Source organism: Mesoplodon mirus (assembly GCF_964341445.2).
Source record: "Mesoplodon mirus genome assembly, chromosome: 18".
NCBI lineage: Eukaryota > Metazoa > Chordata > Mammalia > Artiodactyla > Ziphiidae > Mesoplodon > Mesoplodon mirus.
In genome coordinates, this window is record NC_138994.1 from 12,686,679 (window position 1) to 12,713,375 (window position 26,697).

General features: G+C 55.1%; 1 protein-coding gene and 1 long non-coding RNA gene across 2 annotated transcripts; both read right to left on the reverse strand.

Moving 5' to 3' along the window:
• Nucleotides 1–2,407: 2,407 nt before the first annotated feature.
• LOC309792995 lies at nt 2,408–6,072 on the reverse strand. The gene is made up of 3 exons (XR_014291847.1): nt 5,917–6,072; nt 5,656–5,734; nt 2,408–3,251 (listed from the first exon to the last, which is right to left on the reverse strand). It is a non-coding gene; the product is annotated as an uncharacterized lncRNA (long non-coding RNA).
• Nucleotides 6,073–12,122: 6,050 nt separating this feature from the next.
• Nucleotides 12,123–13,277, reverse strand: UTS2R (urotensin 2 receptor; the record flags this gene model as incomplete). The annotated part of the gene is made up of 1 exon (XM_082603041.1): nt 12,123–13,277. One exon carries the CDS (start codon nt 13,275–13,277, stop codon nt 12,123–12,125), a length of 1,155 nt encoding a protein of 384 aa, XP_082459167.1.
• Between the last annotated feature and the right edge of the window lie 13,420 nt (nt 13,278–26,697).

Sequence of the window (26,697 nt, forward strand, 5' to 3'; positions counted from 1 at the left end):
TGGAATCCCCGTTTGTCAGCAGACAGAGGATCGTTACCCAGCCACTGGAGACCGACTTAAGTGTGGATGAAGCTGAGTGGGGCTAGCAGCCTCCACTCGGGGAAGCAGAATCAGCATTATGGCACCTTGGAGAAGGTTCCGGGGGCAGGCAGCTCTGGGAGCAGCAGCTGGAGGGCTGGGAGGGCTGATACTGCTGGATACTGGGTGGAGGCGAACATCTGATGTTCTGGCGGCTCTGGGCAGAGCCCCCAACACTGCTGGCCACTGAGAGTCACCCTGGCACCATGTCCATGCCAGACTGGGCTCTGCCCCATCGCCAGCCAGGGTCCCTGACACAAGGTCCGAGGGTGTTCCCAGCGTGGCCATCCGCAGCTCGCCTGGGGCCTTCGTCTGCTCAGGTTCAGGTCTTAGCAACCCTCTTCTCGTCCTGGAGCTGTCCATGCCTTTTACATAAAAGTAACAGTCAGGGGAGCCAGGAATAGTAAATAAACTGGCCATGGGGGAAGCCTGGGTAGCACGGCCCCAGGATAAGGGCGGCACGTCCATCATTTGGCTTCTGCCAGGATCGGGCCCCACAAAGCAACTGGCCTGGGGTTTGGGCATCTTCTGGGAGAACAGCCGATCACCCGCTGTGAGTGTAAAGGGATCCCCAGAAACGGCTCTTGGAGCAGGACTCTCCCGGCCACCCTGACCCAGGAGGAGCCTCAACACTTTGCCTTTCGCCCACCCAGCATGGACATGTGAACACGGCCACCGCAGCCCCACGCGTTCCCCACACTCTGCAGTCACAGGGCTGCTTAGGCTCATACAGAAAGGGGCAGCATTCCTGGACCCTGGGATGAGCCATTTGCATGGCATCTGAGGAGGCTCCATGAGGGTCTGGAAGCCAGGACCCCTGGGTCCGCCCCTTGGTTTGCCGGGTGACCCTCCTACACCGTGATGATGATATGCGTGTCTCAGGGCTGTAGGGGCCGAGTTTCCACGTGCAGACAGTGGCTTGGGATCTGCTCCCTTCTGGGTCATGGTTGCAGTTTCCAGAAAGGCGGGGCCACCACCCACATGATGGCCTGTCGTGGTTCCTGTTTTTAAAGGACTTTGGGCAGATCTGGGAAGGATGAAGGCCATGCTCTGGGTGGTGGGCAGGGCTGACCTTAGGGTTGGCGATGCTTTGGGGACACTGTCTCTAGGCTGGACCAGCCGGCCTCAGTCCTGTGCAGGAAAAGCTACCCCCTCCCATTCCAAGTTGTCCTCTGGCTTCTCCTGTCTTGGCTTTTCAAAGGTTTGTTGCTCTAGTCTCAGGTTGAGATGCAAATTCCGACAGGAAAGCCCCGTGCAGGCCTCACTTTGTTCTGTAACCTTCATGTTATCTGAATGATGCCTTACCCTCAGTGTGAGGATGGGCAGACGTTCTCGGATATTCCACAGCCCACGTGGCCACTCACTACATCTAAGGAGGGGGGGTCTGATGGTTTAGTTGTGGTTGAAGTGCTTTGGAAATAAGTAAGGTATTGGTTTTAATTGACATTCTTTGCTACTTAATCCTGTTCATAATCATCACAGAGGTACTTGGACAAAGGAATAAAGATATTTGGGCAAAAGCAAGAATGTCCTTCTTTTCAGAAATTCCCTGGCGGTCCAGTGGTTAGGATTCTGCACTTTCACTGCTGAGGGCATGGGTTCAATCCCTGGTCGGGGAACTAAGATCCCACAAGTCACTCTGCGTGGCAAAAAAAAAAAAAAAGACTGTCCTTCTTTTAAAATAAGAGAAGGTGCGTAGCCCATGCCGGTGACCTCCAGAAGCGCTCACCTGGGGCCACGTGGGCATCTCCGTCCTACGGGACGGTCCTGAGAGCAGATGTGGTGTGTTCCAGGGAGAAGAGGACGTTCCTGGCACGTCCTCTGCTGAGTGATTTATTTCCTAATAAGTGTTTAGTCTGAATCAAAGAACATGAGCGTTGGTCTCACTGCTGGAAAGAAGGGGTTGCCGCTCCATCTCTCCTGGCGAGCCGGCCGCCAGGGCCAGGCCTGAGCATGGCTGAGCCTCCGTGAGAGCAGAAGCTGAAACATCAGGTCAGGAGCTGACCCAGTGGGACGGGGTCTGAGCCAGCTGCGAGTTACCTCACCTGCCCCGCGCAGGAGAAAATGGCAGAAGATCACAGAAGCAGAAGTGGCCACAACGTGCCAGGGATGGCATGCAGGGCAGGTGTGGCCCCACCATTTGTGTGGAAGTTGGGCTCGGCCAGTGCAGGGAGGGTGGGGTCCCTTGTGTCCACCTTGAGGCTGGCTTTGCCAGTCACTGCCTGGCACCTCCGCTGCTCTCTCACCGGGTGGGCAGGTGTGGCTGACTCCTCGCCTTGCCTTGGGGTTCTGGGAGGCTCGGAAGGTGCTCGGCAGTGACAGACAGCGGGACCGGGCGTGAGCGTGGGCAGGTGGGAAGGATGTGGCTGTGGCAACCCTGTGATTAGGGCAGGGCCGGTGGGCAGGGGCCACAGAGCAGGGCGCCATGGCTTCGGGTGGTTGTCGCAGGGGCCACAGAGATGCCGCTGGCGGGACGGCATGGGGGTTGCTGTTTATAGAAATCTCCGCAGCTGCCCAGTCTGTCTCAGGGCTGGCCCCAGAGCAAAACACCAGCCTGTTTGTTCCCCTTCGAGTTACAACTGGAACCACCTCGAATGGTCTCGGGATCCATGCTGGTTCTCAGTCCTGATCTTCTAATCCTGAAGTCACTTCGCTTCCATGTTCTCTCCTCCAACACGGTCTTCACAAGAGAACTGGGACTGAGCTGCCCCAGTCCCCACCAGCCCTCAGCCCCCAGGCAGCACTGACTCCCGGGCATCTCTTGGGCTTGTGCTGTGGGGCCTCGGGCGCAGGTATTTCTCATGCAGTCCAGGGAAGTGGTCCCAGCCGCCAGCCCCCTAATTGGCGGCATCTCTGCCCCGCCTGCCGGGTACTGGCTTATTTGCCTTCTGAAGTCACAGCGTCTCAGAGCCTCCCACACCTTCTAGAGGTTTTCACAGGGAGGAAGAGTCTGGGGACACTTCTGCTCATCCCTGAGACTGGGGGCCGATGACCTAAGACCCCAGCAATGTGAGTCCTGAATGATGCAGCGTATTCCAGAAACCAAGCCAGTCACACCAAACTCAGGGCCCTGGCAGTGCTCAGCCTGGAAGGCAGGGCCCGGGGTGTGTTGGGGGGAGGCAGGTGGGGGCAGGTGGGAGCAGCAAGAGTTTATCCCCCAGCGTGTGTACAATCTGAGAAGAGTTGACAAAGTACAAAGCAGTAAGACAGACGAAATGACCTAGCAGATTGAGGCCAAGCACGGGAGAACACCAGTGAACCAGATGTCAATCGAACTTCAGGCCTGAGGCTCCCGGTGGCCCCAGGGAAGAGCGAAACATCCTAAGTCCACATCCAACCCATCTCGGGGTCTCCTTGGATGCACTGACACATTAATACCAGTTTCTTATCTTGATCTTGAGTTTAAGGCCCCCATTCTGCCCCAGGAATGGGCCCTGCAGGCTCCTGTCTAGTAACTCAGCCCCTAGTAGCCCCTCTGTAACCCTGTTCACCCTCGGGGGCCTGAACCTCCCCTGCTGGCCAGCACGACATGCCCTGCAGTGTGGCAGGGGAGGCTCTGGACCAGCACTGAGGGCTGTGCTCTGTTCCCTGCAGATCTGAGGCCCCACCTTTGTTGCAGCAAAAAATAAAAATAAACAGATAAAAAAATAGACATGAGTAAATGGCCTTAGGCACATACCAGCCAAACAGGCCTGAAAGAGTTAAGCAATCTCAGTTATTCTTTAGCTGTTACTACTCACACCTGTAGCTAGACTTGCCCTTCACAAAGCTAATTACTTTCTGATTACGTATGAATTATACTCTGCACCTGGCATCCTTCTCCTCCTACACTTCCTTGTAGGATTCTGCATCTCAAAAGGAAGAAGGTCACAGCGATAACTTCAGGGACACCAGACTGGGTTGCTGAGCTGCCTGACGCCAGCTTTTGGCTGAAAATTTGCAGAAGAAAAAAAAAAAAAATACAAGACCTTCATTGCTTTGATCCTTATCACCTACCCATAGACCATGAGCCCTGGAATATAAAACTCTCTCCATTCCCAGGAAAAGGGGGGCACAGTTCTCAAGGCGCTATCCTGCTGTGTTCCCCCTTTGCCAGGCAAAGAATAAGAAAAGCTATCTTTCGCGTTCCTCCAAAAGTCTGTCTCCGTATTTCTTTTCAGCATCGGTGCACAGAGAGCCAGGATTCTTGGCATCACCTCTATGTTCCTTCCGTCTCAGCACCTTTGAGGCCAGGCAGATCCCAATGGAGCTGGGGGTGCAGGTGAGCCCCCATTCCTGAGAAGGCCAGTGGGGGCTCTGGGAGGGCTGGGCCTTGCCTGCCCCAGCGCAGGGCACCTCTCCCACCCTGCAGCATGGGGGTCATGGCTACCACCCCCCATCCCAGTGAACACACAAGGTGGAGGCTTGGAATCTTGCTGCAGTCACACACCTTGCCAGGTGCCCAGCTTGAGCCCCCTGCCTCCACCAGTCGTCCCTGGGCTTCCCAGGCCTGGGGGCATTCACCTGTCTCCTCCCATGCCCCTTGTTAAAGAACAGACAGCTGGGGGGGTCTCTTAGGAAGGGCCCCATTCCTGGAAAATTCCGGTGAGAGGAGGAGGGAGGGGAGAGAAAGGGGGAGGTGGGTGGGCACCGTCCAGGGTCTCTGCACACCCAGGGTGGGTCCTGGACCAAGACGTCCTCCCCAGGAAAAAGTAGGCCACGTGCTTACACCTGCTGCCCCCTCCCAGAGTCCCCAGCCCCCCACCAGCTCTCCCTGCCCACCCCATGTAGCCAAATCTCCCCCTCCCCCTGCCCTTACCTGTAGGGGCTGCAAGGGGCTTAGCAGGGCTTGTGGGGTGAGGTGGATGTGGCAGTGAGGTGGGGGCCACGCAGTGGGTGCTCTCCTGTGCCCGTGTCTCTATGAGGCCAATGCAGGGTGGGGGTGCAGCTGCTGTTCCCTGGGGACCCCTGCCCTCCACGCTCCACTGGCCCCTTGGAGCCCTCGCTGAGGCCTCACATCCAGGGTGTGTGGGTCTTGCCTCCTGGGGCATGGCATCAGGCACACACCCCTCAGAGGGGGAATCCAGACCTCTCAGGTCAGGACCTGCCCACGAGACCCCAGCTAGCACCCCAACCTCGCTGTCAGCTCAGGCAGCCTTCCTGCATCCATCACATGTGGGCATGTGGGCTCACGTTGGTCCTTCAGCACCTCCCCCCATCCCTATAATCGCCTGTGCACCAGGACCACCTCCCGGCCACATCTCTGGTGGAGAAGGCTCCTGGCTTCCAGCTGCCTGCTGCCCAGCCTGGCGCATTGTGGGGCACACAGGGTCCATCCCAGCTCTGCCCAGCCACCATGGGCTGGGGGGAAGGGGCAGGATGAGGAGAGGGGTGGGGGGCGCTGGGAGGCTGAGGGCAGAAATGGAGGTTCCCCCACCCCATCAAACCCCAGTCCCAGCCCTGACTCGCTCCGGCCCTGGGGAGGAATCTTGGTGCAGGGCAGCCAGCTCTGACACCCGGGCAGCCTCGGTATTTCACACTGACACATAGTTTTGGGGTGAGGCCAGGCTCTGGGCTTTCAATCACGCTGCGGGGTACCTCGAGCCACAAAGGGCAAAGGCGGGTGGATGCTCCCAGCTCCTGCCGGTCCCGGGTCCCGTGTGGCCTGGTTCCTCAGCTGTGAAACAGGAATAAGAGAATTTTGTATAAAAGATGACCCAGTGGTGAGCTCGCCAAGGGGGCCACCTGAGGGCCAGGGAATTTGCACATGGAGGAAGGGCAGAGAGGGGCTGGAACACTGGACTGGAGTCCCCAGGCCACCTACCGCCCCAGCTGCCTCCTGGCTCTGACCCTGCTCACCACTCAGGCCTGCCAAGCCTTGGTCTCCACAGCTCCAGGAGGGGAAAAGTGGCAGGACAGAGCCATCCAGCCTGGGGGCCCGCTCTAGGCAGCTCAGGGGATGGGGCTCTCCTCTGGGCCCTCACGGGGTCCCAGGAGAACTGGCCCCCACCCCGTGTGGGGCTGGGCCCTCGGCTGGCCTGGAAAAGGCAGGAGTCTGGAGCTCCTGGCTGCTGGCCATTGGCAGCCTCTCGGGCTTCCTGCTCAGAGCGTCATCTGTCTGGAATTCCAATGGAAAAAAACCCTGCTCTTGCAGGTGGCCCTGTGGCTCTCACATGCCCGGTTTGGTGGTTTGCAGATGTATGGGACCCAGGCTAGATTCTGGTCATCCCCACCCCCTGCCTGGGATGGGGGCTCCCACCTTCTGCTGGCTGAGCCCCCTCCTTTCCCTTGCATGCTGGGTGTGTGAGTGGAGGTGCCGATGAGCTGAGGGCTTTCTCCAGGGCAAGAAGGAGCCCCAGCACCCCCCCCAAGGCTGGCCCTCCAGGTGACCTGGATCAGGAACACCAGTCAGCTGGGCGTGTTCAGGTGTGGAATCAGGTAAGAGTTCAGGTCTCTGCACACCTGAACTAGGCCACCCTACCAGGCAGGGCCACTGTCACTGTGTCACCCATGGCCCCAGGCACTGCCCCCCAGAGCTCCATTTGGTGAGGACAGTCTACAAGAGCAGAGAGCTCCCTAGGCAGGTAAAAGTGATGTGTCTACTGGTTGTAGGTGCAACTCAATTCCCAAAGAATGACTTCCTGGAAAAATCAGGAGTAGAGGAAACTTTGGACTGCGTGTGTATCTTTGTTGATGAGTAATTTACACAGTGCAGCAGCCCTGGGCATGCAGCCTGGTGACACGCACTCTGTGCGCTGGTGCATCTCCTTGCGGAGCTGGGCTCTCCCTGCCTCCACCCCCGGGGACCCACAGAAGGTGGCAGGGAGGGGCTCAAGGCACAGGTTTCTGGACTGGGCCAGGCCACTCTCCTGGGCCTGAAAAAACCCACAGGTCAGCAGCCAAATCCCAGCCAAGCCTGAGCCTCTTGGAAACTGACCGGCCTGCGAAGCAGGAATGTGCTGCACCTGGTAAATCCATCATCCATCATCCGATCCTCCGCCACTAGGCTCCTGGATCCCTGCGCCTTCTGTGAGCTTGGCTGTGAACTCGGCTGTGAACTCACCCGCCTCTGGCTCCTTCCCCACCTTCCACCAACCCCCTCCACCACCTCCGGGAAGAGGGAAGACAGAATAAGAAAGGGCAGCGGGTCCCTGGTGGAGGGACCGTTTGTCCATTCATTCCCCACTGGGTGCTGGCCGCCACTGTCCTGGTCACAGCCCCCACAGCCTGCCTGACCCCTGTCCCCACTCCTTGTTTTTGCTATAGGAACCGAGGGGAGTGGGCTGGGGAAACTCAGGGAAGAGGGTGCAGGGGGTGGGGATGGGGCCGGGGACATGCCCCAGGCCTGGCACATGGCTCCCTCCCGATGCAGCTGGGCACCCAGTCCCCATGGCTCTGTGCCCAAGGTCTTCCAGAGGAGCTTCATGCACCACCCCCAGCAAAGGCCTCCCTGCCCAGCCTGCACCCCATTAACCCAGCTTCAAGGGAGCCCCCCTGGAACCAAGTCCAAATTCACAAAACCTTCCATCTGAGCACAGTGTCTCACAAAGGGATCCCAGTAGCCGTCTATGAAAAGAAATTCGTTCCCCCAGTGCAGGGTGGGGCTGGCCCTGGGGCAGTGGTCGGGACTGAAGTGAGGGCAACAGTGCCTCAAAAGAAAGCCGTTAGGAGCACCGAGGGCTGAGCCTGGCTTTGGCATTTTGCCTCTTCACCTGCAAGTCTGGGTGTTGGGTGGATGGCATTGAAATGTCGAGACCTCGTCCATCACCCTGAGCGACCCTCAGCCCGAGTGCTCATCCATCAGACAGCCGACAGCCCTCCCATCCCCACTACTGACCACCACTGCCCTGGAGGCCAGGGCTGGGCTCAGACAGAAGGTGCCCTCAGCTCCTGGCATCAAGGGCTGTAGCAAAAGAGTGCCGGCTGTTCCTCCTGGTCCTCCCTGTCATTTCCCACTCCCTCCCCCTCCTCTCTCCCCCCATCCCTCCCCTTTTCTCCTTCCTCCTCCCTTCTCCACTCCCCCCACTGGCTCCTCAGCCTAGGAAGGCGGTAGCCCCAGGTGAGGCCTTCAGGTTTCAGGAACTCGGTCTGGATCTGATGCTTGCAGAGTGGACAGGGGCACTGTCACGATTTTCTCGAGTGGTGGCCTGTGTCCCCCTCCCTCCCTGGTTATGTGTAAAGTAGCTCTGTGCACAGCTCTGGTGGTTCCCTGCTCAGGATGAGCAGATGCTATCATCCAGGGCATCCAGTGCAGGCTGTTGGGGCACTGGGGGCCCTGACAATGGGGGAAGGACGCCCGGGCAGAGGCCCAGGCCCACTGGCACCTGTGGGGGCCTGAGATTCTGGGGCAGGCAGGGAAGGGACGGGATGCAGGCAGGGGAGCAGCCCACGCTGGTGCCGACAGCACCTGTGCCCACCCCAGGGGGGCCCTGCAGGACAAGGCCCCCTCACCACAGGCCCAAGAGCATCTCAAGCTCCAACTGTGGTTGGGGAGTGTGGGAGTTAAGGTCAGAGGGCCCCAGCGCCCCAGGGTGAACATCCACCCGGGGCTTCCCTGGCTCTGTTCCCGATGACCTGCCCCCACGGCGTCCACACTGCCAGATCTCCAGCAAAGCCCTGTGGCCTTAAGCGTCAGATACCATGAGGGAACCTGCAGAGTGAACCCCGGGTTCTGAGCCCTCCTCCCTGCCTTTGAACTGTTGGAAAAGACTCGGCAGTGGAGCAGCCCCAGCCGCCCAGCGGGATGTGAGAGCAGCCAGACCTGTGGACACGCCTGGTCAGTGCCTTCCTGGAGACGGGACGGGAGACCTGGCTGGTGCCTTCCCCAGGTCACAGGGGGCGGTGGTGACCTGGTCAGTGCCTTTCTGGGGACAGGGGAACCTGGCCAAAAGGGTTGCGATGACCCATAGAAGCAAGACGATCCACAGTGAAGATGGCCATGACGATGTCCCTCTCTCTCGAGGGGCCCTGCTGGCTGCCCCTCCCTCAGTACATGTTGCCAGGTGGGGAAGCCCCAGGTGTCTGGGACAGAACTGGAGGTGAGGAAGCCTGGACTCACTCCCGTCGGAGGCCAAGGTGATGAGGATGGGAAGGGGGGTGCCCCTGCCCCCCACAGCCTGCGGGCAGCACTGCCCTCCCCGCCCTGCCCATCTGAACAAGGCCTACGTCCCTGGCCCCACAGGCGTGTGACTCTGAGAGACGGTCACCGTCCGGAGCTGCCCGTTCTTAATCCGAGTTTACCCAGAACAGCTGCTCTCTTGTCATAAAACAGTGCCTGCCCCGAGGGAGGGCAGTGCGGGCAGGACGGAGAGTCCAGGAGGACATGAGGACAGGAGCCCTCACGCAGGGCAGCTAGAAGGAGCGGCAGATGCACAGTCCTCCGGGAACAGTCCAGAGGTTCCAGAGCAGCAACGCCTCCACACAGACGCGCACAGGGGCGTCCACGGCGGCCCTGATCATTTGGTGAAACTGTGGCAGCAACTCAAATGCCCCAAACTGACACGTGTTCATCCAATGGGGCACGTTCAGCTCTGCCCAAGCTGTGCAGCCGGGCGTCTGTTCCCGGAATGTGGTGGGTGAGGCTCCTCCATGCGGTCGGAGGCCTTCCAGCAAAACTGGAGGTTTCCGGGAAAGAAGGAATTCTACCCCAAGGCTGCAGCATCTTCTCCTGCCTGAGTTTCCAGCCCACCACCCCATCGATGGATCTCAGATGTGCCAGCCCCTTAATTGCTGAACCAGTTCCTTCATAGAACCTTCTATTATTTATGTCTGTCCTATTGGTCAGTTTCTCTGGAGCTCCCTGCCTGACATGTCCTGAGACTGGATTGTGATGATGGTTGCACAACTCTGTCTTTTCACTGAAAATCATTACTTGCACTTTAAGCGGGTGAGTTTTATGGTGTGAGACTGCCCCCAATAAAGCTGTAGCATTTGAACAGGAGCCCTCACCTGCTAGAGCCGGTTCTAGCCATGCCCCGGTTGGCCCCTCACCCCGGGACCCTCTGCTGTCCAGCTTGCCGAGGGCTGGGCACCATGCCTGATGGGCTTGAGCCAGACTAGGCCTCCATAAATCACCCATCCCTGACGGGTAGGTCCCGGAGGCCCTGGTGAGGGGAGAGGGAGAGGCTGTGGGTGGTGGATCCAGGGAGGTTGGCCAAGCCACAGTAGGCCAGCGGGAGTCTCCTCGTGGCTGTGTGTGTGGGTACACAGGCGTGAGAGCCTGCCTAACATTTTTTTTTTTTTTTTTTTTTTTTTTTTTTTTTTTTTCTTTTTGCGGTATGCGGGCCTCTCACTGCTGTGGCCTCTCCCGTTGCGGAGCACAGGCTCCGGACGCGCAGGCCCAGCGGCCATGGCCCACGGGCCCAGCCGCTCCGCGGCACATGGGATCCTCCCAGACCGGGGCACGAACCCGCATCCCCTGCATCGGCAGGCGGACTCCCAACCACTGCGCCACCAGGGAGGCCCTGCCTAACATTTTTAAACACTCTGAAACACTCAGGGTGTCATCATGAGACTCCCCAGAGGCTGGGCACTTCCAAGCGGAAGATGGGAGGACAGCCCCTGCAGCTGTCCCAGGCCTGGCGGTGGAGGCTCGCCCGGCCTACCTGGGAGCATTAACCAGGGTACTCAGGTCTTAAGTTTGGAGCCAAAAATGTAACTTTTTCAGCATCACTCGGAGAAACAGCACACAGAGCACCTTCACACATACAGATGAATGGGGGCTACAGGGCCACTTCTGGGGGTCTCAGTTTTCTAAGTTTGGGGGCTTCTCAGCACATCCTGGAATCAGGATTTGGGGAGCAGAGACCCAGGGTCTTGGTCAAGGTACAAACTTTGGGCTGTTTACTTCCAAAAACATTTGGGGTTCCAAGTTGCACTGGTGGCCTTGGACGCCATACTTAGGGGCCATCGGGGAGGTAGGTGTAGATCTCCACCTGCTCACACATTAGGATCCTGTCAGGGTCTTGAAAGGGGTCCAGGAGGGCCTGGCTGGTGGTGAGTCTGATGTGCAGCCAAGGCTGAGACCCAGCTGTGGGATGTGAGCCGGGGCCACAATGTGGAGTGTACAGGCTGCTGGACGGTTGGGTAGGGGTGGGGAGAGGTCCAAAATCTTTCCCTGTGGGCGGGCTCTCTGCGGGCAGGGTCCAGTGGTCTTGATGTCCACAGGAGGCCCAGCTCGGATGCTGCACACAGGAGGCATGAGATAAACCCCTACATGTGTTGTACGATCCACCCCCCACCTGACCCCCAACCCCCCAGGTCTGGGGAGGGAGAGGCAGGTGAGCTGCTGAAGGGAGAGGAATTCTGGCTCATGGTTTCAGTTTAGGTGCCGAATTCCTGCCCTGGAGTGATGCCCCAGCTGCCCCTCCTCCCTGAGCAGGTTGAGGCTAATGGCTCCCTGCCCCGCCCCAGGGTCTCAGGCCCCACATCCAGGGCCCGGCTCAGGCCTGATGGCACCCACCCACCGTGTCAGGAAGGCTGAATGGCTGGATGTGTCTCCTCCCCAGCCAGGTGGACAGGCTCATCCAAGTGCGGGGGGACGTCCTAGGGGTCCTGCCTCCGTTGACATCCCACCCACACTGCTGCGGCAGGACAAGGCTCGAAGAGCTCAGAGTTTATTGTTCCAGGTGCTGAATCTGTGAGGGATGGAGCCACATGGGAGCCGGGAGGGATGGGGAGAGGGCCATGCACCAGCCAGGAGGAGGGTCCCATGCAGGCAGCCTGTGTGCCTACACGCTGTCACCTGCCAGTGTGTGCCCCGCCACGCGTCACGTAGGCGCTCACGTCTGATGGGGGCAGTGAAGACTCCACTCACCACCGTCTTCAGAAGCTAGTCCTGGGCCTGAGCCTCCTACAGACCCTCACAGATGGACGGGGCAGGGGGGCATTACGGGAAGGTGGCTGGGCTGATGGAGCTGAAGTGAGTGATGGGGAAGGGAGAGCAGGGAACTTTCTGGAAGAGGACTGAGGAAGGGAGGCAGTCAGTGGGGGAGTCCCGGAGTGACCTGGGCTCTGGGGACCACTCCCCACCCCAACTCCAGCGCCCACCTGGAGGCTGGGGACGCTCAGGTGCAGAGCCCCCTAGGGGCTGCCTGGGACAGCGCGATGGTCTCGCTGGCCTGCTGGCTGCTGGAGGACAGTGAGCGGCCTGAGCCGCGCTGGCAGCCGGTGCGGGCCTGTGGGAAGCTGTAGGTACCCCCGGGCCGGTGGGCGCCCCTGCCTTGGAGCGAGCGCTGGCGGTAGTCGCGGTAGTTCTTAGTGAGCAGCGTGTAGAGGAAGGGATTTACGCAGCTGTTGCTGTAGGTGAGGCAGGTGGTCAGGTAGTTGACGATGCGGGCGGAGCGGGGCGTGAGCGGCAGGGTCCCGCGGTACTGGGTGAGGAGCTGCCACAGCCAGAAGGGCAGGAAGCAGGCCCAGAAGAGCAGCACGATGCCCAGGATGAGGTAGAGCACCCTGGGGTTGGGTAGCCGCCGCGTCTGCGTGAAGGAAGCCCGCTGCGACTGCCAGTAGGCTCGGGCCAGGCGGACGTAGAGCAGCCCGATGACCACGCCGGGCCCCACGATGCTGGTCCCGAAGAGCAGTGTCAGGTAGGTGCGGTGGGCGCGCTGGCCCCAGGACGGCAGGCAGAGGCTCTTGTGGCCCCTGCGGACCAGCCGGATGGCCAGCATCATGGGCAGTGCCAGCAACAGCGCCAGCAGCCACGTGCCCAGCGCCAGGACCTTGCGGTAGCCCTTGGAACGCTGCACCACGTCCAGTGGCCTCACCACGGCGGCGTAGCGCTCACTGCTCATGAGGGTCAGGGTGAAGATGCTGGCGTGCATGGTCAGGAAGTCCAGGCTGAAGAGGACACGGCAGCCCACGTCGCCGAAGTGCCACGCCTTGGTGACGTAGGTGGCCACGATGAAGGGGATGCTGAGCAGGTAGAGCAAGTCCGCCAGCGCCAGGTTGATGACGTAGACGTACATGGAGGCCGAGGTGTGCAGGAAGCGGCACATGACAGCCAGCGTGTACAAGTTGCCCACCACGCCAACAACGCCCATGGTCGAGAGCACCACCCCAATGGTGCCCGTGGCCACCAGGTCCTCCAGGGAGCTGGGCTCCGCTGGGCTGGCCCACGAGCTGTTGAGAGAGGCATTGGGGGCGCCAGGCGGCTCAGGCATAGTGCTGCCTGTCGTAGGCAGCACAGGGAACCTGCTCAACGGCTCTGGACTCAGTGCCATCTCTGCTGCCTCACACTGGGCTTGGGGCTGGGGCCTGCTGCTCCTTTAGGCAGAGAAGGGGCATCTGTGGATGACAAGCTCGTCCTGCGGGAGAGGATGCCCATTAAAGATGCAGGTCAGGCACCCCCTCCCACTCCCAGGAGGCCGTGAGATGACACAGTTCCCACTGGGCTAGGGAGGTCTGTAGAGGGATGGGGTTCGCCAACTGCAACACCCCCTTGGGGACTCTTCGTTCAAAACTCTAACACTCTGCCTCATTTCCCCAGCTATGTAGGGGGACCACCTAGACCAGCTGCTCCCCGTGTGTGCCCCAGCAGCACCCCCACCCTGGGCCTCAATGCAAGTCCAGAGGCCTCTGGGCTGGCTGGACTTTTCTGAAAACCAGAGCACAGCAGGCAGCCCGCAGGGGTGGGGTCAGCAGTGGATGGAACCAGGGGTCCTCCCTAGGCCTCCTCACTTCCTCATCTGTGAAGGGCAGGGAGACCGTGCTGACCCCTGTGTCCTTTCTCCCAATTTATTTCTCCTGTATGTTTTAAAAAATATATTTTGTTCGGATTGCAAAAGTAGTATCTGCTGACTTTAAAGTTCAAATAGGAAAATATGTTTGGTAAAGAGGGGAAAGCCCTTGTAATCTCTCTTTATCCACATGGGGAAAATGGACCTTGATGCCTACCTCCCACCACACGTGAAAATAATTCAAGATGGACTGTGCACCTGTATGTAACAGAGTAAATCAATTAATTAATCAAGTTGCGTTAGAAACAGGAGAATATCTGCATGACCTTGGGTAGGCAAAGATTTCTCAAAAAAAAAAAAAAGAGCAAGACATACTTGCAATAAAAGACCCATCAAGTGGATTTCATTAAAATTAAGAACTTCACTGAGAGAGTAAAAAATGTAAACCATGGACTAGGAAAAGGTTATCAGAAGACATATATCAGACAAAGAACTAGTAATCAAAATATATGAAAGGGGCTTCCCTGGTGGTGCAGTGGTTGAGAGTTCGCCTGCCGATGCAGGGAACACGGGTTCGTGCCCCAGTCCGGGAAGATCCCACATGCCGCGGAGCGGCTGGGCCCGTGAGTCATGGCCGCTGAGCCTGCGCGTCCGGAGCCTGTGCTCCGCAACGGGAGAGGCCACAACAGTGAGAGGCCCGTGTACCGAAAAAAAAAAAAAAAAAAAAAAAGGCAGATCCCAAGTGCTGGGAGGATGTGGAGGAACCAGACTCCTGAACTGCTGGAGGGGCCGTAGAATGGTGCAGCCCCTGTGGAAAACAATCTGGCACCATCAAAAAAAAAAAAGTAAAGTTGGACACATGTCCTCTCATCCAGCAGTTCCACTCTTAGGTTTGTGTCCGAGAGAAATGAGTGCAAGTGTCCACAAAAAGCAAGAGTGAGAATTTTCACAGAGGCAGGAGCTGGAAACCACCCACTGTCCATGAACAGTAGTGGATAAAGAAATTGTGACCCCTGCATAAAAATGTTGAGATGATGAAGAAGATGGAATTACCCTACAGTCAACAACTTGATGAAACTCAAATATGCTATGTTGAGAAAAACAAAAGAAAACAAAAAAACAGACACAAAGAGTACACTGTGATTCCATTTACCTGAAGTTCTGGAGCAGGCAAAGTCTCTATGATAGCTGTTGCCGGGGTGTCAACTGGTAGGGGGCACTGGAGAGCACTCTGAGGGATGGACTTGTGCTGTGTCCTCATGTGGTGGTGGTTACACAGGTGTAGACACGTGTAAAAACTCACGGAGTTGCACACCTATGACCCGTGCTGTGTGAAAATTGCCGTCATAAGAAAAAAAGACCTAAAACTGGAAATACTTGAACTGAGAGGAGAGGCCCATCCATCGCCCCATCTCCCCACATCCAGGGAAAACACTGGCTCCAGGTTTCTTCCCTCTACAGGTCCAGCGTTCACACTAACACAGATAAACTCGGGGCGTCCACCCGACGTGGTCTGAGCCCTCCGTGCAGAAGGGAACCTGGGTGCAGAGATGCCGCCCCAGACCCCCTCTCCGCGGGACCCGGCCCAGCCTCGAGTCTGGCGAGGGCAGCTGGGGGCCTTCCTACTGGCCGGAGGCTCCCTCCCCGGCCGCCGCCCCCCGGGGGTCAGGGTTCCGGAGCCCTACCCCAGGGGCTGCAGCGAACCGAGCCGAGGGCGCCCCCGGGGAGGGACGCAAAGCCCTCGCCGAGCCCGCGGCGCGCACCTCACCGCTCGCCACCCGAAGCGCTGCACATCCTCCCCGAGGCGCGAGGAGGGCTCAGTGGCCCTGCGATCCTACCTGGCACAGTGCGGGCCGGCGGGGAGGGCGCCCCGCGCACCAGGTCCCGGCCCCCGCCCCCGTCCCGCACCCTCTCAGCGTCCATGCCCACCTCGGTCACTGGGCCACCAGGTCTGTGCGCCGAGCCCCGGGGTCGCGCTCGGGACGTCCTCCTCGCCGCCACGCGTCTCCGGGAACCTTCCCGAGGGCTCCGTCCCGGACGGGAGCGCGGAGGGGCGTGCGGGCTCCCAGAGGCGCGTGGTGGACGGGAGCCCGCCCGCCGGTCCCGCCGGGAGAGCCTCTCTCCGCGCCCAGGCCCCTGTCGCCGCAGCCACCTGCCCGGCCGCCAGCTGGGAATGTGCCGCGGCCCTACGCCCGGCCTGGGCATTAATAACTCGGGGGGGCCGCGGGAGGGAGGGGGGCGGGGATGAGCTGGGGCGGCTGGGGAGGTGCGGGGGGGCGGGAGAGGGCAGCCGGCGCGGGGGCGGGGGGGGGTGCGCAGGGAAGGGGGCAGGTCACTCCTCGGCCGTGGGGTGAAGCCGAGTCCAGGCAGGTTGCAGCCCTTGTGCGGGGCGTCTCTGCTTCCCTTCGCCCTCTGCACCCCACCCCTCAGTTTCCCAGGCGCTGAGCGGTTGTCAATCAAGCCCTGGACCCTCCCGTGCACCTGGTGGGGACACAGTGAGGGGGGGGTGGTTCTGAGACACCGAGGCGGGGCCGCGACCCAGTGGCATTAATGACATTCATAATGTGCACTCGTCACTACTTCCAAAACCTTTTATCAACCCAAACAGAAATTGTCCCCATTAAACAACTCCGCATCTCATCCCCCTAGGCCCTGACAACCACTATTCTCCTTCTGTCTCCATTTTTTATTTGACTGCTCTAGGAACCCACCTCCTGTGAGTGGGATCATACAGTTTTTGTTCTTTAGTGTCTGGCTTCTTTCACTTATTATGATGTCTAAGAGGTTCCTCCATGTTGTAGCAAGTGTCAGAGCTTCCTTCCTTTTCAAGGCTGAATACTATTCCGTCGTTTACACACCACATTTGTTTATCCCCTCATCTGTGATGGACTCTTGGGTTATTTTCCCCTTTTGGTGATGGTGACTAGTGCTGCTATTTTGATTCACAATTTCCTGTTCCTTTTATGGATCATATTTCTTCCTTCATCTCTTTGAAAAATCCTAACCATCATTAATTGTCAAGTCTTTTTCAGATGACTCCATTTTCAGGGAGCCTGGGACGCTCCGAGCACTGCTCTCCACTCCTCATTGACAGATGGGGACCCTGAGCCAGGATGCTCTTGGCATGGGGGTGTGCCTGAGTCACCCCACTGCAGCTCTCAGACAGGTGGACCCATGGACAGGTCTTGCTCTCATCCTCCTGCTCTCTGGGCAGGTGATTCAAGCTGGTCGGCCTCATGGTGTTCAGGCCCATCTGCTGCCTTTGGTCCAAGCACCGTGTAACCCAGAGTGGGCCCAGGCTACAGAGAGAAACCTCCAGGAACACAGCCAGGGCCAGCTGCCAGTGTCACTGAGCAGCCCAGCTTGACACAGGCCCTCAAGGCCACAGGCCAGGACATATGGATGACCAAGGATAGCATCTGCTTAAGTGTTGGTCAGCTCCCTGCCCATCTCAGAGAAGCCTTGGTCTCATCTCCTGGTCATGATGTCCTGCAGAGCTGCAGGCCACACGGCCCATGGCCTTCTCTCTATTTGCACCACGAGGGAAGGACAGACACCCATCCAGCACGCATGCTAGACAGACCCCATGGACGGTAGGGTAGGGGCTGGGCTGTCCTGAGTGTGAACAACTGGGGCCAAGGGTGGAGGGAGATATTGCAAGACACGAAGGTGCTGGTGGCCAGTATGTCCCCTCAAGGGGTGCCATCAGGGAGATACCTGAGAACCTTCCTTTACTGCACAGTGTCCTCATTCTGGATCTGAGAGGATCCAAGTGGCTGCAGAGGTCAGAGGGGCGAGGAGATGGGACCGGGATCCTGCAGGAAACTGATGCTGCTGCCCTCGGGTTGGGGGACCCCCCCCCTAAAACCTACTGTGCTCTGTGCAAACATAACTCTGCCCATCTCTGATTCACTTTATGGACCATTAAGTCATAAATCATAATCATAAAGCCCCCACTTTCCACAAATGTGACTTTAAAGCTTCGCTCTGCATATAATGGGTTCATTATGTCTTGAAATGATAATTTTTCTGCAAGAACTCTTTCCCAACTGTATTACAAAATTACTGGGCAAATGAGTTTCCATAGGCAGAATCTGGCTTCATGGGGTCTCTTCACAGGTGCCCATCCAGCCTGACCACAGACTTGTCAGAGACATATCCTGTCACTGCCCTGTCCCACCCCCCTCAAAAAAAATGCCTGGGAAAGAGAAAGGGGAGGGAGCAGGAATGGGGGTGGGAGGCGCACAGGCCTCGATGCGCCCCTGAGAGCCTAGGCCAGCCCCTCCCAGGAGAGCAAAGACTAGGGGGAGGCTGGAGCTGGGCAGAAATGGCTGGCGTAACCCCACCTAGGGCTCAGTCACGGGCAGAGGCTGCCTGGGGCCCAGCTGGGGGCACCTGACCCAGAAGGAGGTTCCAGCAGGGACGCACCTGCTCGGCCGGCCCCCACTTCCACACCAGCCCAGGGCCCCTCTGCAATCAATAGTTAACTGTGCTTTTCCAGGAGACCCTTCCCTTGGTGCTGCTGCTAACGTTATTACTTGATTTCAGTTTCAAAAACAACATTTTCCCCAATCCTTGTCTCAAATACCCAAGATCTGAGACCCAGCTGGAGGAATGAGGATCTCAATCAAACCAATTAAAACATGCCCAGGTCTCCAGCTGGAGGCGGGCCCCTATAAATTAACGGAGAGTCTCCAGCATCTGAGTGATCCACGTGACTGAAGTGCAAAGCTGGCATGAAACAGCATGGAGTTCGGAGAGGTCCCGACTGAAAATGCCCGAGCTCGGGAAAGCTGGATGCAAGGGAGAGGGAGGAGAAATGTCAAGTACACACAACGCTGTCTCTCTCAGAATCGACGTTGCGGTCCCTAGGGAAGCCACGTGGGCCTTCTGCCTTTTAGAGAGGTGCTGCAGGTCCAACACTGCCGCCTCCCAGGTCTCAGGGGCTCTCTCAGGCTAGGTGACCTGCAGAAAAGGGCCCCAATTCAGGATCCATGAAACTGCATATTATGAGTGAAGAGGCTGGATGCAGAGGCCCTGAGAGCCCTTCCGGGGATGGCAAAGGTGGGAATCAATGCAGGAGTGAAGATGGAAACCCCAGGGGCTCCAGATTTCTCCTGAAAGCAGTACAGCTGAGGCCAGATGTCTTCACTGTGTCGGTGAACTCTAACTCCTGATTCTGTCCAAGTAACAGACTGTAGAGGCACCTCTCCCCTCAGCATGGCCATCACTCTCCTCCCTGCCTCCCTGGGAAAGGAGGTCAGGACACCACCTTCTTCCTGAGGCCCTTCAGCCCCATCCATGAAAACAGCAGTGAGGTGCCTGAGCCCCCAGACTAATGGAGGGGTCTCTGCAGCAGCCAAAATCCAAGAGTGGGGGTCTCTGTTGCTACAGAAGAACAGAGGTGAAGTCTCTCCTGGGGACTTTCTTTGCCACCACCATCATCACCATCAACTTCATCACCATCTCCATCACCACCACCATCATCACCATCAACTTCATCACCATCTCCATCACCACCACCACCACCATCATCATCATCACCCCCACCACCACCAGGAACAGCAGCATTTTTACCTTCACTCAGTACATAATACACACCTGGGCACCCCCATCTAGCTCAAGTGACAGTATTTTTCCATATTTGCTTCAGATGGTTGTTTAAGGAAATAATGCATCCTCAGTCCTCCACATTCCCGTTGTCCTCTCTCCCTAGAGGCACTGCTGGCCTGACCTGCAGAGGTTGGGAGGGACAAACTTCTGGAATTACCTTCAGCTGATGCAAGCGTTCTGTCCTCTGGGAACTGCAAAGGAAAGCAGTGAGGTTAGGGCCCCCCAGCAGGCAGGTGGGAGCAGGTCCCGCAGGGACGAGTTGGGTGCCAGGACCTTTGGGGTCAGACCCGGCCCTTGCACTCTGCTTCTGCTCAGTTCAGCTGATCTGGGGCCAGTGGGCCACACAGCCTCTCCCCCAGCCAACTCCCTACCCTCCCACCTCAGGGATCCCAAAACCCAGTCCGCCTTGCCTGATGGAACTGAAGGAAACTGAGGCAACATGTCACAACCTGAGGGAACCCGAGAGAACCTGAATGAACCTGACAAAACCTCAGGGAAACTGTCGGAACCTGATGCAAGCTGTCAGGACCTGAGGGAACCTGTCAGAACCTGAACAAATCTGACTGAATCTGACAGAGCCTGACCAAATCTCACTGAATTTGACAGAAGCTGACAGAACCTGACTGAATCTGAGAGAAGCTGTTGGAAACTGACTGAACCTGGGAACCTGAAGAAACCTATCAGAACATGACAGAACCTGAGAGAAACTGTCAGAACCTAAGGGAAGCTGTCAGAACCTGATTGAACCTGAGGGAACCTGCGAGAACTTGACGGAACCTTACTGAACCTGTCAGAAACTGATGGAACCTGAGGGAACCTGTCAGAACCTGACAGAACCTGAGGGATCCTCACAGAACCTGAGAGAATCTGTCAGAACCAGTCAGAGCCTGACCAAATCTAACAGAATCTGACAGAACCTGACAGAACCTGAAGGACCCTGACAGAACCACCCCTACCTGAGCTAACCCGTCTGGCCTGAGGCCACGCTGGACCACGTGAACTCTTCAGCCTCCAAGCCCCACACTCCACCAGCCCGCAGGCCCCAGACCCTCTCCTCAGTCCGAGAGGCTCTCTCCTGGCAGGGTGCCTCCCTCCTGTGGTCACCTGGGGGGAAAGGAGGGGACAGAGCCCGCTTGGGCATATAAAGGGCCATTTCCTATAGTGCTCTGGGCTCATCTGCATAACTCCCATGAGCCTCAGCCCACCAGGAAATGAAACTGCTGAGTCATCCCCCTCCCCTGCAGGAGAGCCTGTGCAGCCCCCAGGGGAGGGCATGCCTGTTCCCCCAACCCTGTCCCTAGGGTGATTGTGCCTGTGATATTTGCTCCTCTGAGGGCCGAGAAGACTGTTCCCATCAGTGTTTCATTCTGCAGGTTTCTGAAATTGTGTGGGCAAGCGTATCTCTTATGGTCATTGTCCCTTCATGGGTCTCTTGGGTGACCTGCCTGGTCACGGGTCCTATCCTTCTGTGGTTAAAATGGATTCCTTCTTCGTATCTCTTGATTAAAGTTTCTTTATGAATTTCAGAAACTGATCAATTGCCAATTATTTACATTTTAAGCACATTTCTGTCTCTTTGGCTTTTCACTTTTAAAATAAAGGCTCTTTATCTACAAATAATAATACAAGTAATAAATAAACGCTGGAGAGAGTGTGGAGAAAAGGGAAACCTCTTACATTGTTGGTGGGAATGTAAATTGGTGCAGCAATTATGGAGAAAATGTGGAGGTTCCTCAAAAAACTAAAAACAGAGTTGCCATATGATCCAGCAATCCCACTCCTGGGCATATATACAGAGAAAACTATAATTCAAAAATATACATACACCCCAATGTTCATAGCAGCACTATTCACAATAGCCAAGATATGGAAACAACCTAAATGTCCATTGACAGGTGAATGGATAAAGAAGATGTGGTATATATATATATATACATATATATATATATAATGGATTATTACTCGGCCATAAAAAAAGAACGAAATAATGCCATTTGCAGCAACATGGATGCAACTAGAGATTATCACACTAAGCGAAGTCAGAAAGAGAAAGACAAGTACCATATGATATCACTTATATGTGGAACCTAAAACACAACACAAATGAACATATCTACGAAACAGAAACAGGTTCACAGACATAGGGAACAGACTTGTGGTTGCCAAGGGGGATGGCGGATGTGGGAGTGAAGGATTGGGAGTTTGGGATTAGCAGATGCAAACTATTATATATACAATTTTTACAAATTGTAAAGTTTTTTGTTCCAATTCTGTGAAGAATGCCATTGGTAGTCTGATAGGGATTGCACTGAATCTATAGATTGCTTTGGGTAGTCTAGTCATTTTCACAATATTGATTCTTCCAATCCAAGAACATGGTATATCTCTCCATCTGTTTGTGTCATCTTTGATTTCTTTCATCAGTAACTTATAGTTGTCTTTTGCCCCCTTAGGTAGGTTTATTCCTAGGTATTTTATTCTTTTTGTTGCAATGGTAAATGGGATTGTTTCCTTAATTTCTCTTTCTGATATTTCACTGCTAGCGTATAGGAATGCAAGAGATTTCTGTGTATTAATTTTGTGTCCTGCAACTTTACCAAATTCACTGATTAGCACCAGTAGTTTTCTGGTGGCATCTTACCATTTGTATACCTTCTTTGGTGAGGTGTCTGTTCAGGTCTTTTGCCTATTTTTAAATCAGGTTGTTTATTTTCTTATTGTTAAGTTTTAAGAATTCTTTGTCTATTTTGGATACCAGTTCTTCATCAAATGTGTCTTTTGGAACTATTTTCTCCCAGTCTTTGGTTTGTCTTCTCATTCTCTTGACTGTCTTTTGCAGAGCCGAAGTTTTTATTTTTAGTTAAATCCAGCTGATCGATTATCTCTTTGATAAATTGAGACTTTGATGTTACATCTAAAAAGTCATTGCCGGGCTTCCCTGGTGGCGCAGTGGTTGAGAGTCCGCCTGCCGATGCAGGGGACACGGGTTCGTGCCCCGGTCTGGGAAGATCCCACATGCCGCGGAGCGGCTGGGCCCGTGAGCCATGGCCACTGAGCCTGCGCGTCCGGAGCCTGTGCTCCGCAACGGGAGAGGCCACAACAGTGAGAGGCCCGCGTACTGCAAAAAATAAATAAATAAATAAATAAAAAGTCATTGCCGGACTTCCCTGGTGGCCCAGTGGTTAAGAATCCGCCTGCCAATGCAGGGGACACGGGTCCGAGCCCTGGTCCGGGAAGATCCCACATGCCACGGAGCAACTAAACCCATGTGCCACAACTACTGAGCCTGTGCTCTAGAGCCTGTGAGCCACAACTACTGAAGCCCACACACCTAGAGCCTGTGCTCTGGAACAAAGACAAGCCACTGCAGTGAAAAGCCCACGCACTGCAATGAAGAGTAGCCCCCACTCACCGCAACTAGAGAAAGCCCGTGTGCAGCAATGAAGACCCAACACAGCCATAAATAAATAAATAAATAAATAAATAAATAAATAAATAAAATCAAAAGTCATTGACGTATCCAAAGTCATCTAGATTTTATCCTGTTATCTATTAGGAGTTTCACAGTTTTGCATTTTACATTTAGGTCTATGATCTATTTTGCGTTGGTTTTTTGTGTAGGATCTGTGAATAGACTCATATTTTTACATGTGGATGTTCACTGTTTGCAGCACCATTCATTGAACAGACTATCTTTTCTCTACTGTATTGCCTTTGCTTCTTTGTCAAAGATCAGTTGACTATATTTATGTAGGTAACAGACACTTTTTTTTTAACAGACACTTTTTAAAACAAAGACTTGTTTAGAGTCTTTTAGATATAATCAAATGTTAATCTTTTCTTAAAAATTTTTTTGTTGTCTTTTAAAGTATATCCTACAGTTCCAAGGTCATGATGTTAGTTTATTTCATCTAATTCTTACTCTCTAATATTTTTGTTTGCTTCTTGTATTAGTCAGCCAAGGCTGCCATCAGAAAATACCAGAGTGAGTAGCTTAAACAACAAAAACTTATTTTCTCACGGTTCTGGAGACTGTAAATCCTAGATTAGGGTGCAGGATGGTCGGGTTCTGGTGAGAGCTCTCTTCCTGACTTTCCAGATGGCTACCTTCTCACTGTGCCATCACATAACACAGAGAGGGAGATCTCTCTCTCTCTCCCTCTTATAAGGCCACAGTCCTATCTGATTAGGGCGCCACCCTTATGACTCTATTTAACCCTAATTATCTCCTAAAGATCCTATTCCAGATGTAGTCATATTGCGGATTAGGGCTTCAACATATGAATTTTGGAGGGACCAATTCAGTCTACAGCCCTTCTCTTTGCATTTTTATACAAAATGCAATTTAAATGGAAGTTGCTTTTATTAATATTATAAGAATGTAGATAGGCAGCTTTTGCCAAGTTAATTGGGTAAGTCAGTCCTTCTTTCCAAACTTCAACAGATATATTGAAGCACACCAGCAACGTCTCCCCCTAGATGTTTGTCGAGCACCCCAGAATGAAGGAATCAGCAGTCAGCAGCTGGGCCTGGATTGGGCAGTGCCTGCAGGAAGGAGACACAACCACCTCTAGAATTAGACAACAGCGAAGGTTCTTGGATAAGTGGCTCCCAGATTTTGCTGCAGGTTAAAATTTTCTTGGGAGGTTTGAAGAGACCCAATGGCCACATCATAGCATGTGGCAGACACACCTAAGGGGACCTCCAGTCAGTCACACCCTCCCTGTGAATGGGGGTGGAGCCTGTGATTTGCTTCCAACAAAAAGCAGTGGTCAAGGTGGTGGATGTCACTTCCTTGATGAGGTTACATTATGTGGCAAAGTGTCCCTTCTGCGATGACATTACATAAGACTCCTACACAGCTCTTGCTCTCTCCTGCTGGCCTTGGAGAGGGACACAGCCATGTTGTGAACTGTGGATGGGAACTGTGAGTGGCCTCTGGGACCAGCTGACAGCCAGGAAAGCCAAAGCCATCAGCCCTACAAGCACAAGGAAGTGAATTCTGCCAGCTAAGAGCACAGCCTGGCCAATACCTTGGTTGCAGCTGTGTGAGACCCTGAGCAGGGGGCCCAGCCAGGGCATGTCCCAACTCCTAACCCATGGAAACTGAGAAAATAAATGTGTGCTCTTTTAAGCCACTAAGTTTGCTAATTTGTTACGAAGCAAAAGAAAACTTACATTCACCCCTTACCAATGATAGCAGAATTCACACATGGGACACAGGCATCAGTGTCTTTTAAAACTCTGCAGGTGCTTCCAAAGTGTACACTTCGAGAACTAGTGCCTAGATCACTGGGTGAGGTTAGAACTCTTCACAGATATTGGGTCCTTTGATCCCTCCTCCCTCTCTGGTAAACGTGGTCTGAGTCCAGTCGATACCCAATCAAATCTCCACAGGAACCCCCCAGTAGCCATGGTCCTCTGACCACCTGATTGCCCCACCCTGTGACTCAGACACCCCACCATGACCTGCCACAAACTGAATAATTGGTCCTGCCTCGAGTTCCTGACCCACATGGCCCTCACGGGGCCAGAGTCACGGTCAGGAGGCCAGCAGGGCCCAGAATCTGGCACCCAGACCTATCCACTGCCCAAAGCCCACTCCTATGGGCCCGGGACACATGAGTTCTCACAATGGAGAAGGGGGAGAGAGAAGATGAGGGTCAGTGGGGCTGACAGACCAGAAGGGCACCAGGATGACTGCCCTGGTCAGTTTAGGGCCCCATTGCCTGGGGGGCTGGGCGCAAACACTGGTTGAAACCCGTGGAAGGAAGGAGACCGAAACCCTACCATGTGCCCCCAGAGCACCAGCGCCTTCGAGCTGCAGCAGAAGTTAGCAGTCTCACCCACTTGGCCTTCTGCAGCTCCTGAGGCTCAGAGAACATTCCAGAGAGGTTTGTGGGGTAGACACATTCCTGCTCCTTCTCTGGCTTGGTGACCTCCATCCTCAGGATAGCCAGCCATCACAGCGTTCCCAACCTGCTGTGTTCCCGGGCATGGCCCCTGCATCTCTGGATGGGTTCAAGCCAGCCTGGGTCGGTGCCTTTCCCAGGCACAGGCTCTGCCAGCGCGTCCGGGAATCTGACCTCAACATGGCCAGTCGTGCCCAGAGAAACCACCCAACCCACGAAGCCCTCAAGGCCCCACGGGCTTGGATGTGTGGGCAGGTGACCCAGCTGGAGTCAAGCCCTGACAAGGAAGAAAAGTGTGTTTAGACAATCAAGTGACTCACCAAATAAAACCTTCTTGAAAACTGTTGTAATAATCAAGATGAGGAAGGGATCACTGCCTATTCCAGTGAAGTCCAAGTACTTGGATCTTAAACATTTACGTCGTTGCTCTTATATTACAAAGCAAAGTCCAGCCCTTACCTCCAGTCTCCATATTTGCGCCAAGCATTTCAGTAGATTTTTATTGGCTTTTCCCTCTCATTCCTCCTCACAGGCAATAAAGGAGGAGATGAACAGTTTAACACTTTCTTGCCTCAATTCACTACAGAGAGTTCTTCAGAGGGACACTGCCTGTTGATGCAAAGGAAGATCTCTGCTTCCACGGGGAGCAGACACCCGGTGAGGCCCAGAGGCCGTGAGACACCCCCATTGCCGTGGAGAACAGATGTGCTCTGAAAAGTTGCCTGTCTGTTGATTTTCTATTTTTTTACTGACTTGCCCATAAAATTAGAGTTGTGTTTCCAAAAGGAACGGAAAGCCCACAAAGACAAGGACGAATAATAATTCTCTGACCAACTTATGCTAATAAGACTCAAAGTCAGCCATAGTAATGAGTAAGGTGCATGAGTTTACTGTAAAATAATGTACAGAGCCACTGATTTCTGTCTCTGCAATCCCCTGGGGTATAATTGGGGTCTCACACGAGTGGGGGCCTCTAGCACCATGCTCCAGTTTCCCTTAGAGGCACATACTTCTATAGGGACATTAAATTTTGAATGCCATGATAAATCTGAAGATATAGCAAGAATCTTGGATTCCCATTTTCATATCATTTGCACCTAAGCGTGTGAGAGTCATTTTCATTTGTTTCCCTCTTACCATTAGAATTTTATAGAATCAAAGAGTTCAGCGGCTTCTGTTCTCCTTCTGTGCTGACTGGTCTTTGTCTCACATCCAGTCACAGCCCCATTGTCCTTTCTGCCTCCAGCTGCCACCAATTAGAGGTCTGACCTCAAAAGATACCTTCCCCCAACAGGCCTTTTGCCTTTTCCAGTCTCCAGGCAGCACAAGCTTCCCCAGGAGGGGGGATAACATATTGCAGATTGCGCCTCCTTACGCAGGGCTTGCCACGTGTCACACTGCAGGAACATGCCCTGTGTGTGGCCACACTCTCCATGACA